The 23,699-nt window shown below is 39.6% G+C and overlaps 1 protein-coding gene across 1 annotated transcript in view; it reads right to left on the bottom strand.

The window, feature by feature from the left end:
- Nucleotides 1-23,699, bottom strand: part of LOC120058001 (PTB domain-containing engulfment adapter protein 1-like) — a 42,088-nt gene that overhangs the window by 6,646 nt on the left and 11,743 nt on the right. Inside the window, exons 2-10 of the mRNA XM_039006486.1 lie at nt 10,496-10,557; nt 6,810-6,881; nt 5,114-5,212; nt 4,840-4,977; nt 4,568-4,684; nt 4,316-4,402; nt 3,948-4,175; nt 3,527-3,668; nt 3,190-3,284 (exon numbers count right to left, since the gene is read on the bottom strand). Of these exons, the coding sequence (XP_038862414.1) occupies nt 3,190-3,284; nt 3,527-3,668; nt 3,948-4,175; nt 4,316-4,402; nt 4,568-4,684; nt 4,840-4,977; nt 5,114-5,212; nt 6,810-6,881; nt 10,496-10,557 (1,040 nt within the window). The remainder of the gene's footprint in view (nt 1-3,189; nt 3,285-3,526; nt 3,669-3,947; nt 4,176-4,315; nt 4,403-4,567; nt 4,685-4,839; nt 4,978-5,113; nt 5,213-6,809; nt 6,882-10,495; nt 10,558-23,699) is intronic.

Genomic DNA, 23,699 nt, shown 5'->3' with positions numbered 1-23,699 from the left:
ATGGCTGGATTCACAAGATGTGTATCTTTCATCTGGTGTCTTGGACTTGTGATTTTATGATATTTAGATGCTAGTATTTACTTGTGGCGCTATGCTAGGCTATGCTAGTCAGCTTTTTTACTGATGAGGGTGCTCCCGGATCCGGGATGAGTACCAAGTAGAAGTTAACAAAAGACTCCACTATGTATCCATTTCAATAGGGCGAGTAAAATGGTCAGTGAGCTGTTCTCTCATTTGTGTCTGGAAGTGCCTAGCAAGCTAGCCAGTTAGTTTGGGTGCTTGACTGCTGCTGTTAGGTCAGCTAGCTAACGTTGCGTGTATTGTCTGTGTAGTAGTATTATTCGTATTTCAGAGCCATTTGCTTTGCTAGTTATAGCCTAATGTTAGCTAGCTAACATTGAACCTGAGCTGTGTTCTGAATAACCGTACTATTTGTGACGTGAATTGAGTATATAGTATGCTTATTGGTCATATTAAGGATATAGTTAGTATGCCAAAAGTTCCCGGATGTCGTACCAAATTCGCCAAAATATGAAGTATACATGTGTAACAGTAATGCTTCCGTCCCTTTCCTCGCCCCTACCTGGGCTCGAACCAGGGACCCTCTGCACACATCAACAACAGTCACCCACAAAGCATCGTTACCCATCGCTCCACAAAAGCCGCGGCCCTTGCAGAGCAAGGGGAACAACTACTTCAAGGTCTCCGAGCAAGTGACGTCACCGATTGAAATGCTATTAGCGCCCACCACCGCTAACTAGCTAGCCATTTCACATCAGTTACACATGCAGTAGACACTATTTCTGTGCTTTTAGGGACCATAATGCAATTCTTCAGAAAATGGCAGTGGCTTCACAACGTTTACAGATTTGAAGAAAATGGCGGAAAATATGCAGCCGAAGTCCATCGAGTGCAGATACAAATTCATTGCTAAAACTAATGACAAATGTTAAGAAACCGTTGAGCAATGCAATAAAGTAATGTCTTATTAAATAAGCGACGTTACACATTGTTGGCTGACAATTTGTTAGCTACGCTATCCTTACGAACCGCATAGCATAACGTTAGTTGGCTACTAATACATTGAACTTGCCAGGCAGTATATTAACTACCTGCTAACTACCCAACGTTTATTGACTTGAGTATTCACATAATTCTTACCTAAGTGGTATAGTCATTGTGCGTTTCAATGGACATTGTACATTCTGGCTATCTACTACGATTTCAGAGCCCTCTCACGCAGAATAACTGATGAATTTACGAACGCTCAACACCTGTTGAATATGGTCGGTGTCAGGATTTTTTTTTTCAATTAAATTGTTGCCAGCAGCACAGTTACAGTCACCAACGCTCTGGATAACCAGCTCTGCTAGGGTGAGTAAAATGGTTAGAGTGAGGTGTTCTCTCATTTTTGTCTGGAAGTAGCTAGCCAACGTTAGCCAGTTAACTTGGGTGCTTGACTGGCGTTGAATGCTCAGATCAACCCTACTCCGTACGTCCAGTGTGCGCTCTGGCACTCCAGATTGAATTTACGAACCCACCTGAAATGGTCAAATGTTTGGCTAGTCATTTCTTATGCTAACAAGCTAGCAAGAGGTTGCATAGAACAGCATCAACTTCCGGTAGACAGGCAACGCTCTAGTTTGCTCAACTGAAACGATACCGTTCATTTCCAGTATGCTAAAATGAACTAATAGTATGTAGTATATACTCCTGACGCCGTAGCCAGTATACACTTCCTCAAAAAGATAACTCAAGAAATGTAATTTTTACAATAGTTGTACAATTTTACATCTAAGTAAAATCTTTTTGGTGCAGTATTTTTCAATAAAAAAATGTGCATGAAAACAAGTCATCTCTCCTTGAATGACAACAAAGACTTTACAGAAGAATCCTTATTGTTGACCAATCACCCACGAAGTGGTATAGACTTCGGCTCTGAACATCGGCTTGCCTCCAGTCCAAAACGAACGTCACAAAACTTTGTCATAATATATGCATGAACTCTACTGAACCGTTTTTGCTGGGAAGCATGAGGACGCCTTAACAGCAACAACTCTAATAAAGTGTTAATTTAAGTCTGAATTTGCAACATCCATGGTGTAAGGGACACAACACTCTAGGGTTTTTAGTTTGTCAACACTTTGAAAAGTGTTAGTTTAACACTATCTTGGTGGGCCACATATAATTTCTAAGAAAGTGTTAAATTTAACACGCTTGGTGTTAAAATTCTGATGTCAAGTTTGCTGTGCATGTTCCCAAAGTTTAATTCCAATTAAAATAAAGAGTTTGAAATATAAAAACCCCATGGTTCAGTTTTACAGTTAAATTCCTCTGACAATAGGCATTTATGTGAAAGACAGGTGAGCACTGCAGTTCAAACTGACATTGTATTTGTAATTTCAGACAAGCTGTGCTCCAACTTTAAATACCATTAAATCAAATATAATAATGACAGTTATATTCTAAGTATCTATTCATGCGCAGAAAGAAGTCCAACCTGACTCTTTAAAAGAAGCAATATAATATACATTGTTATAAGCATCTATAAAGCCACAACTAACAGTTGTTGTTTGGCGTCCATGATGTGACAAATTATTGTTTTGCATCTGCAATCAGTGACAACTGATCATTTACATAAAGTTTGTTTCCATAAAACAATAGCTTTGAAATAGCTAACATATAAAATATAATAATATTCCATTCAAGCCCTAAAATCCAATGGCTGATGTTACAAAATACCTATATCTCATAAAGATAACAGTAAATTACAAGATGATTAAAGTGCATTTGGAACACAGTGCTATTCGACTGACTGAATGCTTTTCAGCTGACTAACTGCAGTAATATGCATCGACGATTCAACATCTTGCTAAACATATCTTGCCATAATGTTCACAATGTCAAACAAAGAAAATTTTGCCCATGGCCAATATTGAGCATCATAGTCAGGAAACAAACAAAACCTTTAAGAGCCAAAATGCAACTATTATGAACAACTGAAGTTGGAAACATTTCTGGTATATTGATATGTTAAATTTTATATAAAACAAAAATGAGAGGGTAGGGTCCCACTCCCCCTACTAGGGTGGAGGTCTACTCGACAACACTTTATAATGTGGTGGTTCAACCGCTACTCTTACGAGTCCATTAAACAGGGCTTAAGATCATTCACAGACATGCAGTCACCTGCATCTCGTCCAGCCTGGACTGGATATCCGGGGGGAAGTCGGCTTGCCCACAGGTGAACGGATCGAAAGGTTCCGCTCCAAAAAGGTCTTTACCTGTGAGAGAGACAATATGTGAGATACCACAACGTAGTAGGAGTTTAATTTACAATTTACATTGGTAACATTTATTTATTAAGTATATATAAACATTATTCATGACAGTTATTATAAAGTGTAACCTAAAATATATTCTCTCTAATGACCACGACCCATGGTTTATGACTTACTCTGTGTGTGGTTCAATTCTAACTCACTGTCATCCTTGATCTGTAAGGTAACCAGAGCAGGGTACTCACTCATGTCTGGAGGAGATGTTGTAGTGGGGGGAGGGGGTGTGCCGTTGCTTGCGGGAATTGGCACCAGGGGTGTGACAGCAGAGAAGGGAACCATGTCAAAAACGTCTGTGGACATCGGGGGTTTCAAGGAGATGCTGCCAGCCTGTGAGTGTAGAAGGTATTGGTTCATTCCAATGAGCAGTAGTACTCTGACCTACATTCTGAAGTCAGAGTTATGAATATGCATTTCAAGTCAGACTGTAGTACTAATATAAAGAGTGCTGAACTCAACTAATTGAGACTTAAGTCTTAAGCATACTTTATATGTATCTGCATTGTCTACTGTAGAATACATATCAGCCAAAAAGAACAATTGTTAATTAGAAGAAATGGAACTAGAAGTCAAGAAAGAAAGGCTGAAATAACGCTAGTTGTACAGTACGCGAGGCCGCGGGATGCTGCACCCGTCGGCAGGCTTTGGGAGGAGAGCAGGCTTAGCCGGAGGAGGGGTTAGTAGGCCTGCCGAGAGGTTGGACTCGGGCGAGCTCATAGGGGTGAGTGTGACCGAGGAGATCTCGAGACACGAGAAGGACGTCAGATTGTGACACCAGAAGAGCGAGGAGGGTCTTGAGAGCATGTAGGCCTCGTTAGTAGAGTTTATGTGCAGCTGCTGTGAAAAGATCACATGCAGACGATTTAGTGGAAGACTGAAAGTGGCTTGTTAGTTCACATGACAGACATCTTACTCTGGGTAATATGGGTTACTTGGGGAAGTCTAGAGACTGGAAGGGCTGTCCATGCAGTTCTTACTGGTGGTACAGGAGCAATCATCAATTGCTCCTCCAGTTCCCAAAGCTGCGTCTTTAGCCCAGAATTTTCCGTTTCCAGTTCTTGAATCTGTGAAAAATAAGGATGCTCGTTTTAGAATGGTTTTAGAGCTACCTACACCTGATATGGAAATTGCCTGTTAATATCAATATCATTGTTATGGAGGTGTATGATATCTTCAATCACTATCCCATATAAAGGAGCAGTCACACTTGTCCAACAGCTGAATCTTACTCTTTTCTGTAAGGTTCCTATCTGTTTCCGTGTCTCCACATCTTTCCCACCAGACTCGAGGAACTTCTTGTAGGCCAAGTCAAACGCCTGGCCAATAGTGAGTGTTACCTCCTCTGCCTGGAAGACAACAGCATAATTTAATTTTAGAAGGTCAGTTTCTTTATTATTGACTAGGGGTTGATGACACATGAACAACTGATGGTGTGGAACATGAACTCAAAACGTAAACTCTCAGGGTGTATTTTATTACTCTCAAAGTGTGTATTTCTTACACATTTTTCACTGTCAAACACGTAGCAGAGGTGTTTGTTTGATTCGGAGTCTTTGCAGATGAAGGTGAATATCCTTTTATCAGTCTTGTCATCTGCACAGAAGGATATCCTATGCAACTGGCAGTTGTACTGGACATCCTGAAAATAAAAATAAAAACTTCAGTTTGAGACAACACCTTCTTGATAACACTTCACGTGAATGCTTCCATAATACGCATACAAAAAGAACGTTGAAGAATTTATTTAAAATCCATGCCATGTTTAGTTGACTTACCTTTGTCTTGGGATCTAAGATCTTCACTCCGTAAATGGAGATTTGTAATTCCACTTTTTGTGTCTTCTGTCCCTCTGACTTCTTGATATGCCTTTGAAACTACAAAGAGTAGAAACATTACATTAAAAGTATAATGGTAAATGGTAATCTGACATGCCCTGGCTCATTCGGAAATGTACAGTATATTATTGAAAGTCATATCACACAATAATTATAACCGGTTGAGGGCCCTATTTACCGAAAAAGGGTATCCAAAGTAATTTAGAAACTGGCATTCTTCCAACACAGTGAAAATCTTATTTGAATAAGGTTGATTATCAATTATGCGATCTGAGCTTCTTTTTTCAGACTATGAACACTCATTTTCTGAGTGCATGAATCTGATAGAATTATTTTTGTTTATCACCAAAACCAATTTAGGGTTACATATACTGCATATAAAGAGACCAGAGCACTTTCAGGGACATATGGCGAGACAACAAAGAGAAAAGAAACACTATAATCAGTGTCTGTCAAGTGTGGAGTTGAACATATTCAAGAAGAGGCTGAGTCTCCAAAATAAGACTATATTCAATGCTCTTACCTTGGTCTGACCTGAACTCCACACTTCAGATTCATTGAATCTTGTGTCAAGATTGATTATATGACTTAATTTGAAGGTAAAGGTTAAAAGGTTCAGAAAATAAAGGGAAAAAAAGAAGATCAAAAGAGAGATGTGGCACATGACCGGGAGAGCTGTACTGATAGGCTCTGGCGTTGACCAATGATGACTCAGATATTGTGACCCATTCCCTGAACAGCCTTACAGCAAAGTTAAGATAGGAGTGGATGAGTATGAAAACAAGTTTCCTCTTGAATGGCCTCACAATGGAAATGTTGGCAGAAGAAAACAGCAGAGTAGGTAACATGCAGAGAGCAGAGTGAGGCAGAGCAAAGGAGACCAGTGTCAGCACAGCTGGCTTAACTCTCGCTGAAGGAAAATCCATATTTCTAAAGATACCAAAATGAGGTTAGCTACAAGCAGCTATATTTTTTAGTTGACTAGTAAATAATTATGATATCCATGCAATTGTAAATTCTTGGGTACAAATTGCGTAAATTCCTGGGTATGCTACATGCTTTTTCACATACCCTCAGATCTCAAAAACAGGGTATAACTTGGAAGCTAATTGCTAATACTTTACCTGGAATTCTGTCTAGAATGTAAACAGTATGGTTAAATATGTCTGAATTACAGTAAACCAAAAAATCTTCAGTTTTAGCGGATCAACATTTGGAAATAAAAACCAACCTAAATGTCTAAGCCGTTGCTGGTGGCCGTAGAGATGCCCAACCTGGAGATCACATTTCTGTCCAATCAGGTCCAATTTTGGAGACCCTCTTTATACTCATCCTTAGATGAAAAAGTTCTGAAATACAGCTTAAATTTGATTTATTGTACCATTATTTAACTAGGCAAGTCAGTTAAGTTCAAATTCTTATTTTCAATGACGGCCTAGTGGGTTAAACAGAACAGTGGGTTAACTACCTGTTCAGGGGCAGAACGACAGATTTGTACCTTGTCAGCTCGGGGATTTGAACTTGCAACCTTTCGGTTACTAGTCCAACGCTCTAACCACTAGGCTACCTGCCGCAGCAGCAGATGTGGCAGTTTGAATTGAGGTTGCCAAGGAAACAAAGTCTATAGCTAACTTACCTTTAACTTTCTAACTGCTTCCTTAACAATCTCTGTGCCTTTCGGTTGGTCAACTTCTGTGTTTCCAAGAAACTAGAATAAAAAGGAAAAAGTAAAGTGCCAGTTTACTTTAGGCATACAGCTATAATTTATGATACAATCATAATGCACTATAAAACTGTTAAAGTTTCTATGAAACCCTCACAATGTAGTGTATCGAAGAAACAAAAGAGTTATGTGGGAGGGTTTGCAGGACATTTTTTTCTCCAACAGATGGAGCCAAGGACCTTCAGACCAAAGCTTCATCTGTCCATGGAAACAGTTGCTCTACCAATATGTCTCATTTACATTTATGTCATTTAGCAGACGCTCTTATGCAGAGCGATTTACAGTAGTGAGTGCATACATTGTCATACTTTTGTTTTCAGCTCGCCTGGTTAAATTATAAGTCTGGACTTTCCTCTGCTAGGGCCTCCCATGTAAAGGCAACATGCTGTTTCAACATGACATGGAGTAACATCAAGGGTCTTCTATAAAAATATGTAATGTTTGCTAAGATACATAATTCATCAACATGATGTAACAGTTGTTTCAACATTCAAGCCATGGATATCAGTGGTTCTGCCCATACTGTACACCAGTCAATGAGTGTGCCCACTTCCTTCCTTACTTCCTCATTTCATTCCAATACAGAACACACAGTGGGTGAACAATGGACAAACAATGCCAAAAATCTGTGCAAACGTTGCCAAAAAACTGTGCAAACGATGCCAAAAATCTGCAAAAACGATGCCAAAAATCTGCGAAAACGATGCCAAATATCTGGACAAACGATGCCAAATATCTGGACAAACGATGCCAAAAATCTGGGCAAACAATGACAAAAAAGCCCCTTCACGCTCCTATCAATATAATGCAAAGATGGATGGGCCCCAGCTTCAAATGGTGTAAGCGTTTCACACTGCTGTAACAAATGCTGTCTGCACTCAAGGACACATGTGAGTGCAGCCGGGTTATGCTAGTGGGATGCAGCGAATGACAAATGCGTTACATGGGATTGAGTGACTCATTCCTGACCTGATGCCTTCTGAGATCTATCACCTTGGGGAGTTCATTGGTACAGGTACAGTTCCCTGCTGCACCTCACTCTCACCCACTGCCTTATGTAATGTTCACTCTCCTGTAATGTTCCAGTCTGCAGCAGATGTGGCAGTTTGAACTTTCTACTTTCTACTGTAGCCTTTTGCTTCACTTCAATGAGACATCTCTGGAGGCGCTGGATGCTCACTGACAGGCTCTCTGCCTCAAATAAGAGGGTAGTCTTTGGGTGAAGCACAGCAGAAAACAGCCCCGAGACAGGATACTTTGTTCCCAAGAGTTGGCTTTTAAGGTGCGTGCCGCATAAGAAAAGACAGAGAAGACTAAACAAATCCGTTGTTTAGTAACGATCTGTGTTTCCAGTCCAAATCTACTGCTATGTTTGCAGTCAGTAAGGAAGTGTTTCTAGGCTGCCTGTGTGTGTTTGTGCTCTTTGACTGTACTGCAGTCTGAAGCAGACACCTTGTTCAGAGCTATGGAAAACTCAAAAGGTTCATATTGAGTGTTTTTTTTATTTTGGACAAAGCCATAGTCAAAACCAGTATGTAACAGAAAACAATCAGAGAATTATTTCCAAGTAAACTTTACTTTTTCAAGGCCTACCCACAGTGCAAAAACTGGTTGAGTAAACTTTGTTTCCACGTAATTTCAACAAAAACAATTAAATGTAATGATATTGAATCAAGTTAAGAATCAACGTGAAAAACTGATTGGATTTCCAAAAAGTAATCAACTAAAAGGAAATTGTCTTTTTTGACCCAACTTTTGAACCAAAGATTTTCTATGGGGTTGAAATCTGGAGACTGGCTAGGCCACTCCAGGACCTTGAAATGCTTCTTACGAAGCCACTCCTTCATTGCCCGGGCGGTGTGTTTGGGATCATTGTCATGCTGAAAGACCCAGCCACGTTTCATCTTCAATGCCCTTGCTGATGGAAGGAGGTTTTCACTCAAAATCTCACGATACATGGCCCCATTCATTATTTCCTTTACACGGATCAGTCGTCCTGGTCCCTTTGCAGAAAAACAGCCCCAAAGCATGATGTTTCCACCCCCATGCTTCACAGTAGGTATGGTGTTCTTTGGATGCAACTCAGCATTCTTTGTCCTACAAACACAACGAGTTGAGTTTTTACCAAAAAGTTATATTTTGGTTTCATCTGACCATATGACATTCTCCCAATCTTCTTCTGGATCATCCAAATTCTCTCTAGCAAACTTCAGACGGGCCTGGACATGTACTGGCTTAAGCAGGGGGACACGTCTGGCACTGCAGGATTTGAGTCCCTGGCGGCGTAGTGTGTTACTGATGGTAGGCTTTGTTACTTTGGTCCCAGCTCTCTGCAGGTCATTCACTAGGTCCCCCCGTGTGGTTCTGGGATTTTTGCTCACCATTCTTGTGATCATTTTGACCCCACGGGGTGAGATCTTGCGTGGAGCCCCAGATCGAGGGAGATTATCAGTGGTCTTGTATGTCTTCCATTTCCTAATAATTGCTCCCACAGTTGATTTCTTCAAACCAAGCTGCTTACCTATTGCAGATTCAGTCTTCCCAGCCTGGTGCAGGTCTACAATTTTGTTTCTGGTGTCCTTTGACAGCTCTTTGGTCTTGGCCATAGTGGAGTTTGGAGTGTGACTGTTTGAGGTTGTGGACAGGTGTCTTTTATACTGATAACAAGTTCAAACAGGTGCCATTAATACAGGTAACGAGTGGCGGACAGAGGAGCCTCTTAAAGAAGAAGTTACAGGTCTGTGAGAGACAGAAATCTTGCTTGTTTGTAGGTGACCAAATACTTATTTTCCACCATAATTTGCAAATAAATTCATAAAAAATCCTACAATGTGATTTTCTGGATTTCTTTTTCTCATTTTGTCTGTCATAGTTGAAGTGTACCTATGATGAAAATTACAGGCCTCTCTCATCTTTTTAAGTGGGAGACCTTGCACAATTGGTGGCTGACTAAATACTTTTTTGCCCCACTTATGCCCAGTGAATAGGTACTATATGTATGGTGGCATATAGAACATCAATCTGTATGGTGAAACTTGCTGAACATCAATCTGCATCAGTGTAAGGTAGAAACATGCTGAACACCAATCTGCATCAGTGTAAGGTAGAAACATGCTGAACACCAATCTGCATCAGTGTAAGGTGAAACATGCTGAACATCAATCTGCATCAGTGTAAGGTAGAAACATGCTGAACATCAATCTGTATCATTGTAAGGTGAAACATGCTGAACATCAATCTGCATCAGTGTAAGGTAGAAACATGCTGAACATCAATCTGCATCAGTGTAAGGTAGAAACATGCTGAACATCAATCTGTATCATTGTAAGGTGAAACATGCTGAACATCAATCTGCATCAGTGTAAGGTGAAACATGCTGAACATCAATCTGCATCAGTGTAAGGTAGAAACATGCTGAACACCAATCTGCATCACTGTAAGGTAGAAACATGCTGAACACCAATCTGCATCATTGAAAGGTGAAACCTGCTGAACATCAATTTGCATTAGTGAAAGGTGAAACCTATTTTATTTTTTATATCTAACTTCCAGACCTGTGTGAGGGAACATTATCTTGATTGCTGGAAAAAAGTAATTACCTTGGCATTGTAGGGTATGTAATGCTTTGCCAGTGCATCTGGAGTGTGCATCCAGGATTTATCTGAAAAGAAATATCACAGTGGGCTCTCATTAAAAATAGATGTGGTTAACATCCATAAATTATTATTTTCATATTTTATATAACAATAATAACAACAACAACAAATGGGCTTTAAGGACACAAAGTCCCTTTACAATTGTAAAACATTTTTTAAAAGACAACCAGAAGTCAATACGCTCTTTGATTCATGTTTTTGTTTAGTCTGATGTTTTATCAGACTAAACAAAAACATGAATCAAAGAGCGAGGTGGTGTGTGAATCAAAGAGCGAGGTGGGGTGTGAATCAAAGAGCGAAGTGGGGTGTGAATCAAAGAGCGAAGTGGGGTGTGAATCAAAGAGCGAGGTGGGGTGTGAATCAAAGAGCGAGGTGGGGTGTGAATCAAAGAGCGAGGTGGGGTGTGAATCAAAGAGCGAGGTGGGGTGTGAATCAAAGAGCGAGGTGGGGTGTGAATCAAAGAGTGAGGTGGGGTGTGAATCAAAGAGCGAGGTGGGGTGTGAATCAAAGAGCGAGGTGGGGTGTGAATCAAAGAGCGAGGTGGGGTGTGAATCAAAGAGCGAGGTGGGGTCTGAATCAAAGAGCGAGGTGGGGTCTGAATCAAAGAGCGAGGTGGGGTCTGAATCAAAGAGAAGGCTGGGGTCTGAATCAAAGAGAGGGCTGGGGTCTGAATCAAAGAGAGGGCTGGGGTCTGAATCAAAGAGAGGGCTGGGGTCTGAATCAAAGAGAGGGCTGGGGTCTGAATCAAAGAGAGGGCTGGGGTCTGAATCAAGGTTCTTTATTTTCTTATATAAAGAATGAATCAAGGGAATCTAAGAAACATTCAAACAAAAGTAACTTTAAACATCTTAAGGCTCGCACACATCACACCGAACGTGGATCTAGCGTCCGTCTGCCGATCGTTCAGTACTCGGTTCGCAAATTACCTTCAGAGGTGTGTCTGAACCCTTAGGAAACGGCTACAGCCAACTTAACATTATTGGAATTATATTGTAAAGCCAGTCGAAGAATACAAATATTTAACATGATTATTCATTACTGGGGCACAGTCTCCGAGCTCATAAATCTAAGAAGATTTTCTCTAATTCATAAAGGATGGCGCCTTGCAGTGACATAAGTAACTGCTTGCCTCGTGATTCCTAACACTTAATTATTTCTTTGACATTGAGTACAAGACTAAAAATTAAAGAAGTCATGAAATCCAAAGCGAGAACAATGACAGAGAAAACGCATGGAATATCTTAAGCACTCTCTTCCTTCAATCAGGGACTGATAGTCTTGTATGGTGCAATAATGTCGCCCCCATTTCTCCACTGCTTCTTCTCAATGAAGCTCAAAACCAATACACCTGACAATAACCTTGAAACACACTAAACCTGTAGAGCCTGGTCAATATAGAACCTTTCTCAACAAGCCTGGGATGTGAATTACAGTAACAATACCATAGCCAAACCAATAACTATACCAGTAACTACACCATAGCCTTACCAGTAACTACACCATAGCCTTACCAGTAACTATACGATAGCCATACCAATAACTATACCATAGCCATACCAATAACTATACCATAGCCATACCAATAACTATACCATAGCCATACCAATAACTATACCATAGCCATACCATAGCCATACCAGCTACTATACCATAGCCATACCAGTAACCATACCATAGCCATACCAATAACTATACCATACCATAGCCTTACCAGTAACTATACCATACCAGTAATTATACCATACCAGTACCTATACCATACCAGTACCTATACCATACCAGTACCTATACCATGCCAGTACCTATACCATACCAGTACCTATACCATACCAGTACCTATACCATACCAGTACCTATACCATACCAGTACCTATACCATAGCCATACCAGCTACTATACGATAGCCATACCAATAACTATACCATAGCCATACCAATAACTATACCATAGCCATACCAATAACTATACCATACCAGTAACTATACCATACCAGTACCTATACCATACCAGTACCTATACCATACCAGTACCTATACCATACCAGTACCTATACCATAGCCATACCAGCTACTATACGATAGCCATACCAATAACTATTCCATAGCCATACCAATAACTATACCATAGCCATACCAATAACTATACCATAGCCATGCCAGCTACTATACCAGTAACTACACCATAGCCTTACCAGTAACTACACCATAGCCATACCAGTAACAATACCATAGCCATACCAATAACTATACCAGTAACTATACCATAGCCATACCAGTAACTATACCATACCATAGCCTTACCAGTAAATATACCATAGCCATACAAGTAACTATACCATACCAGTAATTATACCATACCAGTAACTATACCATACCAGTACCTATACCATACCAGCTACTATACCATAGCCATACCAATAACTATACCATACCATAGCCTTACCAGTAACTATACCATACCAGTAATTATACCATACCAGTACCTATAGCATACCAGTACCTATACCATACCAGTACCTATACCATGCCAGTACCTATACCATACCAGTACCTATACCATACCAGTACCTATACCATACCAGTACCTATACCATACCAGTACCTATACCATAGCCATACCAGCTACTATACGATAGCCATACCAATAACTATACCATAGCCATACCAATAACTATACCATAGCCATACCAATAACTATACCATAGCCATACCAATAACTATACCATACCAGTAACTATACCATACCAGTACCTATACCATACCAGTACCTATACCATACCAGTACCTATACCATACCAGTACCTATACCATAGCTATACCAGCTACTATACGATAGCCATACCAATAACTATACAATAGCCATACCAATAACTATACCATAGCCATACCAATAACTATACCATAGCCACACCAATAACTATACCATAGCCATACCAATAACTATACCATAGCCATACCAATAACTATACCATACCAGTAACTATACCATACCAGTACCTATACCATACCAGTACCTATACCATACCAGTACCTATACCATACCAGTACCTATACCATAGCCATACCAGCTACTATACGATAGCCATACCAATAACTATACGATAGCCATACCAATAACTATACCATAGCCATACCAATAACTATACCATAGCCACACCAATAACTATACCATAGCCATACCAATAACTATACCATACCAGTACCTATACCATACCAGTACCTATACCATACCAGTACCTATACCATACCAGCTACTATACGATAGCCATACCAATAACTATTCCATAGCCATACCAATAACTATACCATAGCCATACAAGTAACTATACCATACCATTAATTATGCCATACCAGTAACTATACCATACCAGTACCTATACCATAGCCATACCAGCTACTATACCATAGCCATACCAATAACTATACCATAGCCATACCAATAACTATACCATAGCCATACCAATAACTATACCATAGCCATACCAGCTACTATACCATAGCCATACCAGCTACTATACCATAGCCATACCAGCTACTATACCACAGCCATACTAATAACTATACCATAGCCATACCAATAACTATACCATAGCTATACCATAGCATTACCAGTAACTATACCATAGCCATACCGATAACTATACCATAGCCATACCAGGTACTATACCATAGCCATACCAGTAACTATACCATAGCCATACCAGTAACTATACCATAGTCATACCAATAACTATACCATAGCCATACCAATAACTATACCATAGCCATACCAGTAACTATACCATACCAGTAATTATACCATACCAGTAACTATACCATACCAGTAACTATACCATACCAGTACCTATAACAATAACTATACCATAGCCATACCAATAACTATACCATAGCCATACCAGTAACTATACCATAGCCATACCAGTAACTATACCATACCAGTACCTATACCATAGCCATACCAGCTACTATACCATAGCATTACCAGTACCTATACCATAGCCATACCAGCTACTAAACCATAGCCATACCAATAACTATACCAGTAACTATACCATAGCCATACCAGTAACTATACCATAGCCATACCAGTAACTATACCATAGCCATACCAGTAACTATACCAGTAACTATACCATAGCCATACAAGTAACTATACCATAGCCATACAAGTAACTATACCATACCATTAATTATACCATACCAGTAACTATACCATACCAGTAACTATACCATACCAGTACCTATACCATAGCCATACCAGCTACTATACCATAGCCATACCAATAACTATACCATAGCCATACCAATAACTATACCATAGCCATACCAGCTACTATACCATAGCCATACCAGCTACTATACCACAGCCATACCAGCTACTATACCACAGCCATACTAATAACTATACCATAGCCATACCAATAACTATACCATAGCTATACCATAGCATTACCAGTAACTATACCATAGCCATACCAGTAACTATACCATAGCCATACCAGTAACTATACCAGTAACTATACCATAGCCATACAAGTAACTATACCATAGCCTTACCAGTAACTACACAATAGCCTTACCAGTAACTACACCATAGCCATACCAGTAACTATACCAGTAACAATGCCAGTAACTATACCAGTAACTATACCATAGCCATACCAGTAACTATACCATAGCCATACCAGTAACTATACCAGTAACTATACCATAGCCATACAAGTAACTATACCATAGCCTTACCAGTAACTACACAATAGCCTTACCAGTAACTACACCATAGCCATACCAGTAACTATACCAGTAACAATGCCAGTAACTATACCAGTAACTATACCATAGCCATACCAGTAACAATACCATAGCCATACCAGTAACTATACCAGTAACTACACCATAGCCTTACCAGTAACTACACCATAGCCATACCAGTAACAATACCATAGCCATACCAATAACTATACCAGTAACTATACCATAGCCATACCAGTAACTATACCATACCATAGCCTTACCAGTAAATATACCATAGCCATACAAGTAACTATACCATACCAGTAATTATACCATACCAGTAACTATACCATACCAGTACCTATACCATACCAGCTACTATACCATAGCCATACCAATAACTATACCATACCATAGCCTTACCAGTAACTATACCATACCAGTAATTATACCATACCAGTACCTATACCATACCAGTACCTATACCATACCAGTACCTATACCATGCCAGTACCTATACCATACCAGTACCTATACCATACCAGTACCTATACCATACCAGTACCTATACCATACCAGTACCTATACCATAGCCATACCAGCTACTATACGATAGCCATACCAATAACTATACCATAGCCATACCAATAACTATACCATAGCCATACCAATAACTATACCATAGCCATACCAATAACTATACCATACCAGTAACTATACCATACCAGTACCTATACCATACCAGTACCTATACCATACCAGTACCTATACCATAGCCATACCAGCTACTATACGATAGCCATACCAATAACTATACGATAGCCATACCAATAACTATACCATAGCCATACCAATAACTATACCATAGCCACACCAATAACTATACCATAGCCATACCAATAACTATACCATACCAGTAACTATACCATACCAGTAACTATACCATACCAGTACCTATACCATACCAGTACCTATACCATACCAGCTACTATCCGATAGCCATACCAATAACTATTCCATAGCCATACCAATAACTATACCATAGCCATACCAATAACTATACCATAGCCATGCCAGCTACTATACCATAGCCATACCAGCTACTATACCATAGCCATACCAGTAACTATACCATAGCCATACCAATAACTATACCATAGCCATACCAATAACTATACCATACCAGTACCTATACCATAGCCATACCAGCTACTATACCATAGCCATACCAGTAACTATACCATAGCCATACCAGTAACTATACCATAGCCATACCAGTAACTATACCATAGCCATACTAGTAACTATACCATAGCCTTACCAGTAACTACACCATAGCCTTACCAGTAACTACACCATAGCCATAACAGTATCTACACCATAGCCTTACCAGTATCTACAAAATAGCCTTACCAGTATCTACACCATAGCCTTACCAGTAACTACAACATAGCCATACCAGTAACTATACCAGTAACAATACCAGTAACTATACCATAGCCATACCAGTAACTATACCATAGCCATACCAGTAACTATACCAGTAACTATACCATAGCCATACCAGTAACTATACCATACCATAGCCTTACCAGTAAATATACCATAGCCATACCAGTAACTATACCATACCAGTAATTATACCATACCAGTAACTATACCATACCATAGCCTTACCAGTAAATATACCATAGCCATACAAGTAACTATACCATACCAGTAACTACACCATAGCCAAACCAGTAACAATACCATAGCCATACCAAAGCCATACCAGTAACTATACCATAGCCATACCAGTAACTATACCAGTAACAATACCATAGCCATACCAGTAACAATACCACAGCCATACCAGTAACAATACCATAGCCATACCAATAACTATACCAGTAACTATACCATAGCAATACCAGTAACTATACCATACCATAGCCTTACCAGTAAATATACCATAGCCATACAAGTAACTATACCATACCATTATTTATACCATACCAGTAATTATACCATACCAGTAACTATACCATACCTGTACCTATACCATAGCCATACCAGCTACTATACCATAGCCATACCAATAACTATACCATAGCCATAACAATAACTATACCATAGCCATAACAATAACTATACCATAGCCATACCAGTAACTATACCATAGCCATACCAATAACTATACCATAGCTATACCAGCTACTAGACCATAGCATTACCAGTAACTATACCATAGCCATACCAGTAACTATACCATAGCCATACCAGGTACTATACCATAGCCATACCAATAACTATTCCATAGCCATACCAGTAACTATACCATACCAGTACCTATACCATAGCCATTCCAGCTACTATACCATAGCCATACCAGTAACTATACCATAGCCATACCAATAACTATACCATAGCCATACGAGTACCTATACCATACGAGTACCTATACCATACCAGTACCTATACCATAGCCATACCAGTACCATAGCCATACCATAGCCATACCAATACCATAGCCATACCAGTAACTATACCATACCAGTAACTATACCATAGCCATACCAGTAACTATACCATAGCCATACCAGTAACTATACCATAGCCATACCAGTAACTATACCATAGCCATACCAGTAACTATACCATAGCCATACCAGTAACTATACCATAGCCATACCAGTAACTATACCATAGCCATACCAGTAACTATACCAGTAACTATACCATAACCATACCAGTAACTACACCATAGCCTTACCAGTAACTACACCAGTAACTATACCATAGCCATACCAGTAACTATACCATAGCCATACCAGTAACAATACCATAGCCATACCAATAACTATACCAGTAACTATACCATAGCCATACCAGTAACTATACCATACCATAGCCATACAAGTAACTATACCATACCAGTAACTACACCATAGCCAAACCAGTAACTATACCATAGCCATACCAGTAACTATACCATAGCCATACCAGTAACTATACCAGTAACAATACCATAGCCATACCAGTAACAATACCACAGCCATACCAGTAACAATACCATAGCCATACCAATAACTATACCAGTAACTATACCATAGCCATACCAATAACTATACCAGTAACTATACCATAGCAATACCAGTAACTATACCATACCATAGCCTTACCATTAAATATACCATAGCCATACAAGTAACTATACCATACCATTAATTATACCATACCAGTAACTATACCATACCAGTAACTATACCATACCAGTACCTATACCATAGCCATACCAGCTACTATACCATAGCCATACCAATAACTATACCATAGCCATACCAATAACTATACCATAGCCATACCAGCTACTATACCATAGCCATACCAGCTACTATACCATAGCCATACCAGCTACTATACCACAGCCATACTAATAACTATACCATAGCCATACCAATAACTATACCATAGCTATACCATAGCATTACCAGTAACTATACCATAGCCATACCGATAACTATACCATAGCCATACCAGGTACTATACCATAGCCATACCAGTAACTATACCATAGCCATACCAGTAACTATACCATAGTCATACCAATAACTATACCATAGCCATACCAATAACTATACCATAGCCATACCAGTAACTATACCATACCAGTAATTATACCATACCAGTAACTATACCATACCAGTAACTATACCATACCAGTACCTATAACAATAACTATACCATAGCCATACCAATAACTATACCATAGCCATACCAGTAACTATACCATAGCCATACCAGTAACTATACCATACCAGTACCTATACCATAGCCATACCAGCTACTATACCATAGCATTACCAGTACCTATACCATAGCCATACCAGCTACTAAACCATAGCCATACCAATAACTATACCAGTAACTATACCATAGCCATACCAGTAACTATACCATAGCCATACCAGTAACTATACCATAGCCATACCAGTAACTATACCATAGCCATACCAGTAACTATACCATAGCCATACCAGTAACTATACCATAGCCATACCAGTAACTATACCATAGCCATACCAGTAACTATACCATAGCCATACCAGTAACTATACCAGTAACTATACCATAACCATACCAGTAACTACACCATAGCCTTACCAGTAACTACACCAGTAACTATACCATAGCCATACCAGTAACTATACCATAGCCATACCAGTAACAATACCATAGCCATACCAATAACTATACCAGTAACTATACCATAGCCATACCAGTAACTATACCATACCATAGCCATACAAGTAACTATACCATACCAGTAACTACACCATAGCCAAACCAGTAACTATACCATAGCCATACCAGTAACTATACCATAGCCATACCAGTAACTATACCAGTAACAATACCATAGCCATACCAGTAACAATACCACAGCCATACCAGTAACAATACCATAGCCATACCAATAACTATACCAGTAACTATACCATAGCCATACCAATAACTATACCAGTAACTATACCATAGCAATACCAGTAACTATACCATACCATAGCCTTACCAGTAAATATACCATAGCCATACAAGTAACTATACCATACCATTAATTATACCATACCAGTAACTATACCATACCAGTAACTATACCATACCAGTACCTATACCATAGCCATACCAGCTACTATACCATAGCCATACCAATAACTATACCATAGCCATACCAATAACTATACCATAGCCATACCAGCTACTATACCATAGCCATACCAGCTACTATACCATAGCCATACCAGCTACTATACCACAGCCATACTAATAACTATACCATAGCCATACCAATAACTATACCATAGCTATACCATAGCATTACCAGTAACTATACCATAGCCATACCGATAACTATACCATAGCCATACCAGGTACTATACCATAGCCATACCAGTAACTATACCATAGCCATACCAGTAACTATACCATAGTCATACCAATAACTATACCATAGCCATACCAATAACTATACCATAGCCATACCAGTAACTATACCATACCAGTAATTATACCATACCAGTAACTATACCATACCAGTAACTATACCATACCAGTACCTATAACAATAACTATACCATAGCCATACCAATAACTATACCATAGCCATACCAGTAACTATACCATAGCCATACCAGTAACTATACCATACCAGTACCTATACCATAGCCATACCAGCTACTATACCATAGCATTACCAGTACCTATACCATAGCCATACCAGCTACTAAACCATAGCCATACCAATAACTATACCAGTAACTATACCATAGCCATACCAGTAACTATACCATAGCCATACCAGTAACTATACCATAGCCATACCAGTAACTATACCATAGCCATACCAGTAACTATACCATAGCCATACAAGTAACTATACCATAGCCTTACCAGTAACTACACAATAGCCTTACCAGTAACTACACCATAGCCATACCAGTAACTATACCAGTAACAATGCCAGTAACTATACCAGTAACTATACCATAGCCATACCAGTAACTATACCATAGCCATACCAGTAACTATACCATAGCCATACCAGTAACTATACCAGTAACTATACCATAGCCATACAAGTAACTATACCATAGCCTTACCAGTAACTACACAATAGCCTTACCAGTAACTATACCAGTAACTATACCATAGCCATACAAGTAACTATACCATAGCCTTACCAGTAACTACACAATAGCCATACCAGTAACTATACCAGTAACTATACCATAGCCATACAAGTAACTATACCATAGCCTTACCAGTAACTACACAATAGCCTTACCAGTAACTATACCAGTAACTATACCATAGCCATACAAGTAACTATACCATAGCCTTACCAGTAACTACACAATAGCCTTACCAGTAACTACACCATAGCCATACCAGTAACTATACCAGTAACAATGCCAGTAACTATACCAGTAACTATACCATAGCCATACCAGTAACAATACCATAGCCATACCAGTAACTATACCAGTAACTACACCATAGCCTTACCAGTAACTACACCATAGCCATACCAGTAACAATACCATAGCCATACCAATAACTATACCAGTAACTATACCATAGCCATACCAGTAACTATACCATACCATACCATAGCCTTACCAGTAAATATACCATAGCCATACAAGTAACTATACCATACCAGTAATTATACCATACCAGTAACTATACCATACCAGTACCTATACCATACCAGCTACTATACCATAGCCATACCAATAACTATACCATAGCCATACCAGTAACTATACCATAGCCATACCAGCTACTATACCATAGCCATACCAGCTACTGTACCATAGCTATACCAATAACTATACCATAGCCATACCAATAAGTATACCATAGCCATACCAATAAGTATACCATAGCCATACCAGGTACTATACCATAGCCATACCGATAACTATACCATAGCCATACCAATAACTATACCATAGCCATACCAGTAACTATACCATACCAGTACCTATACCATAGCCATTCCAGCTACTATACCATAGTCATACCAATAACTATACCATAGCCATACCATAGCCATACCAGTACCTATACCATAGCCATACCAGTACCAGTACCTATACCATACCAATAACTATACCATACCAGTAACTATACCATACCAGCCACTATACCATAGCCATACCAGTACCTATACCATAGCCATACCATAGCCATACCAGTACCTATACCATACCAGTAACTATACCATACCAGCCACTATACCATACCAGCCACTATACCATAGCCATACCAGTACCTATACCATACCAGTAATTATACCATAGCCATACCAGTACCTATACCATACCAGTACCTATACCATCCCAGCCACTATACCATAGCCATACCAGTACCTATACCATACCAGTAATTATACCATAACCATACCAGTACCTATACCATACCAGTACCTATACCATAGCCATACCAGTAACTATACCATAGCCATACCAGTAACTATACCATAGCCATACCAGTAACTACACCATAGCCTTACCAGTAACTACACCATAGCCTTACCAGTAACTATACCATAGCCATACCAGTAACTACACCATAGCCATACCAGTAACTACACCATAGCCTTACCAGTAACTATACCATACCCATACCAGTAACTATACCATACCAGTAAGTATACAATAGCTATACCAGTAGGTATACCATAGCCATACCAGCCACTATACCATAGCCTGACCAACACAGCTGTCTCCTCTGCTAAGCACTAGCTCTGCCATCCCCACCATACTACTTAACATCAAAGAGTAAATGAGTGAGATCAATCTCTTGGTGGTTCTCTCTTGATGGGAGATTTTGTACCCAGCCCCCTGCTAAGGAACTGTACATTCTAACTATGATGAATGGGGGTAGGTCCTGGACTCACTGCGGTGAAGGCAGGTAGCCCAGACAGTTTTTCTGTGTGTCAGCACCCAATCTTGATTAATAGAGGCGGCACCACCTCTCCTGCCCACCTTATATAAACGTTAAAAGGTGGACTGTAAAGTCGCTAAAATAATGGACTGGCACCGGGGCATAAAAGATTAGACGGCGTCAATAAAGTGGCGTGGGCGTGAGAGGATGCATCTGAGAGTCTGAAGGTCAGTTTTGTGTGGCGCGTTTCCTCAGCAGTCTGACTCAATGACAGCTTTAGGGTTACCTGTCATGTTGAAAGAGGTGCCTGATGGAGACTTTAGGGGGATGATGCATCTCAGTGCTTCACTACTACTAAAGACAGACTGGTTCTGAACATATACATGTAAGCTATGTACTGTATATGTTTTATATGGCCAATATAACACGATTCATTAAGGGCTGTTCTTAGGCACAGCACAACACGGAGTGCCTGGATACAGCCCTTAGCCATGGTATATTGCCCATATACCACAAACCCCCCAAGTTACCTTACTGCTATTATAAACTGCTTACCAACATAATTAGAGCAGATAAAATAAATGTTTTGTCATACCCGTGGTATATGGTCTGACATACCACAGTTGTCAGCCAATCAGCATTCAGGGCTCGAAGACCCAGTTTATAATGGCCAATAAAGCAGAACACAAAGACATGATGCAATAATACAGATCGGTTTTCTTTCAAAACTATTTTTGTCGTGCTTTATTGAGTTTGCCTCCCACAGTGGCACCAATGGAATAGTCCCAACAGTACAAACCACGCCCATTTCACACTCCAGACACACTCAATCAAACATATTTCAAAGTATTTGAAAGTAATCAAACAATACTAGAACATTAAAGCTAGCGCTTTGTGTGAACTTAGAACCACAGTTAGTAGTAAAGCCATCAGAAGTTCCAGACAGACCAAGTCCAAGTCTGAGCTCATTATCTCACCCA

This window comes from Salvelinus namaycush, chromosome 13 (assembly GCF_016432855.1).
Source record: "Salvelinus namaycush isolate Seneca chromosome 13, SaNama_1.0, whole genome shotgun sequence".
Classification (NCBI taxonomy): domain Eukaryota; kingdom Metazoa; phylum Chordata; class Actinopteri; order Salmoniformes; family Salmonidae; genus Salvelinus; species Salvelinus namaycush.
Note: the sequence above shows the minus strand (reverse complement) of the source record. Positions and strands in the feature narration are given on the sequence as shown.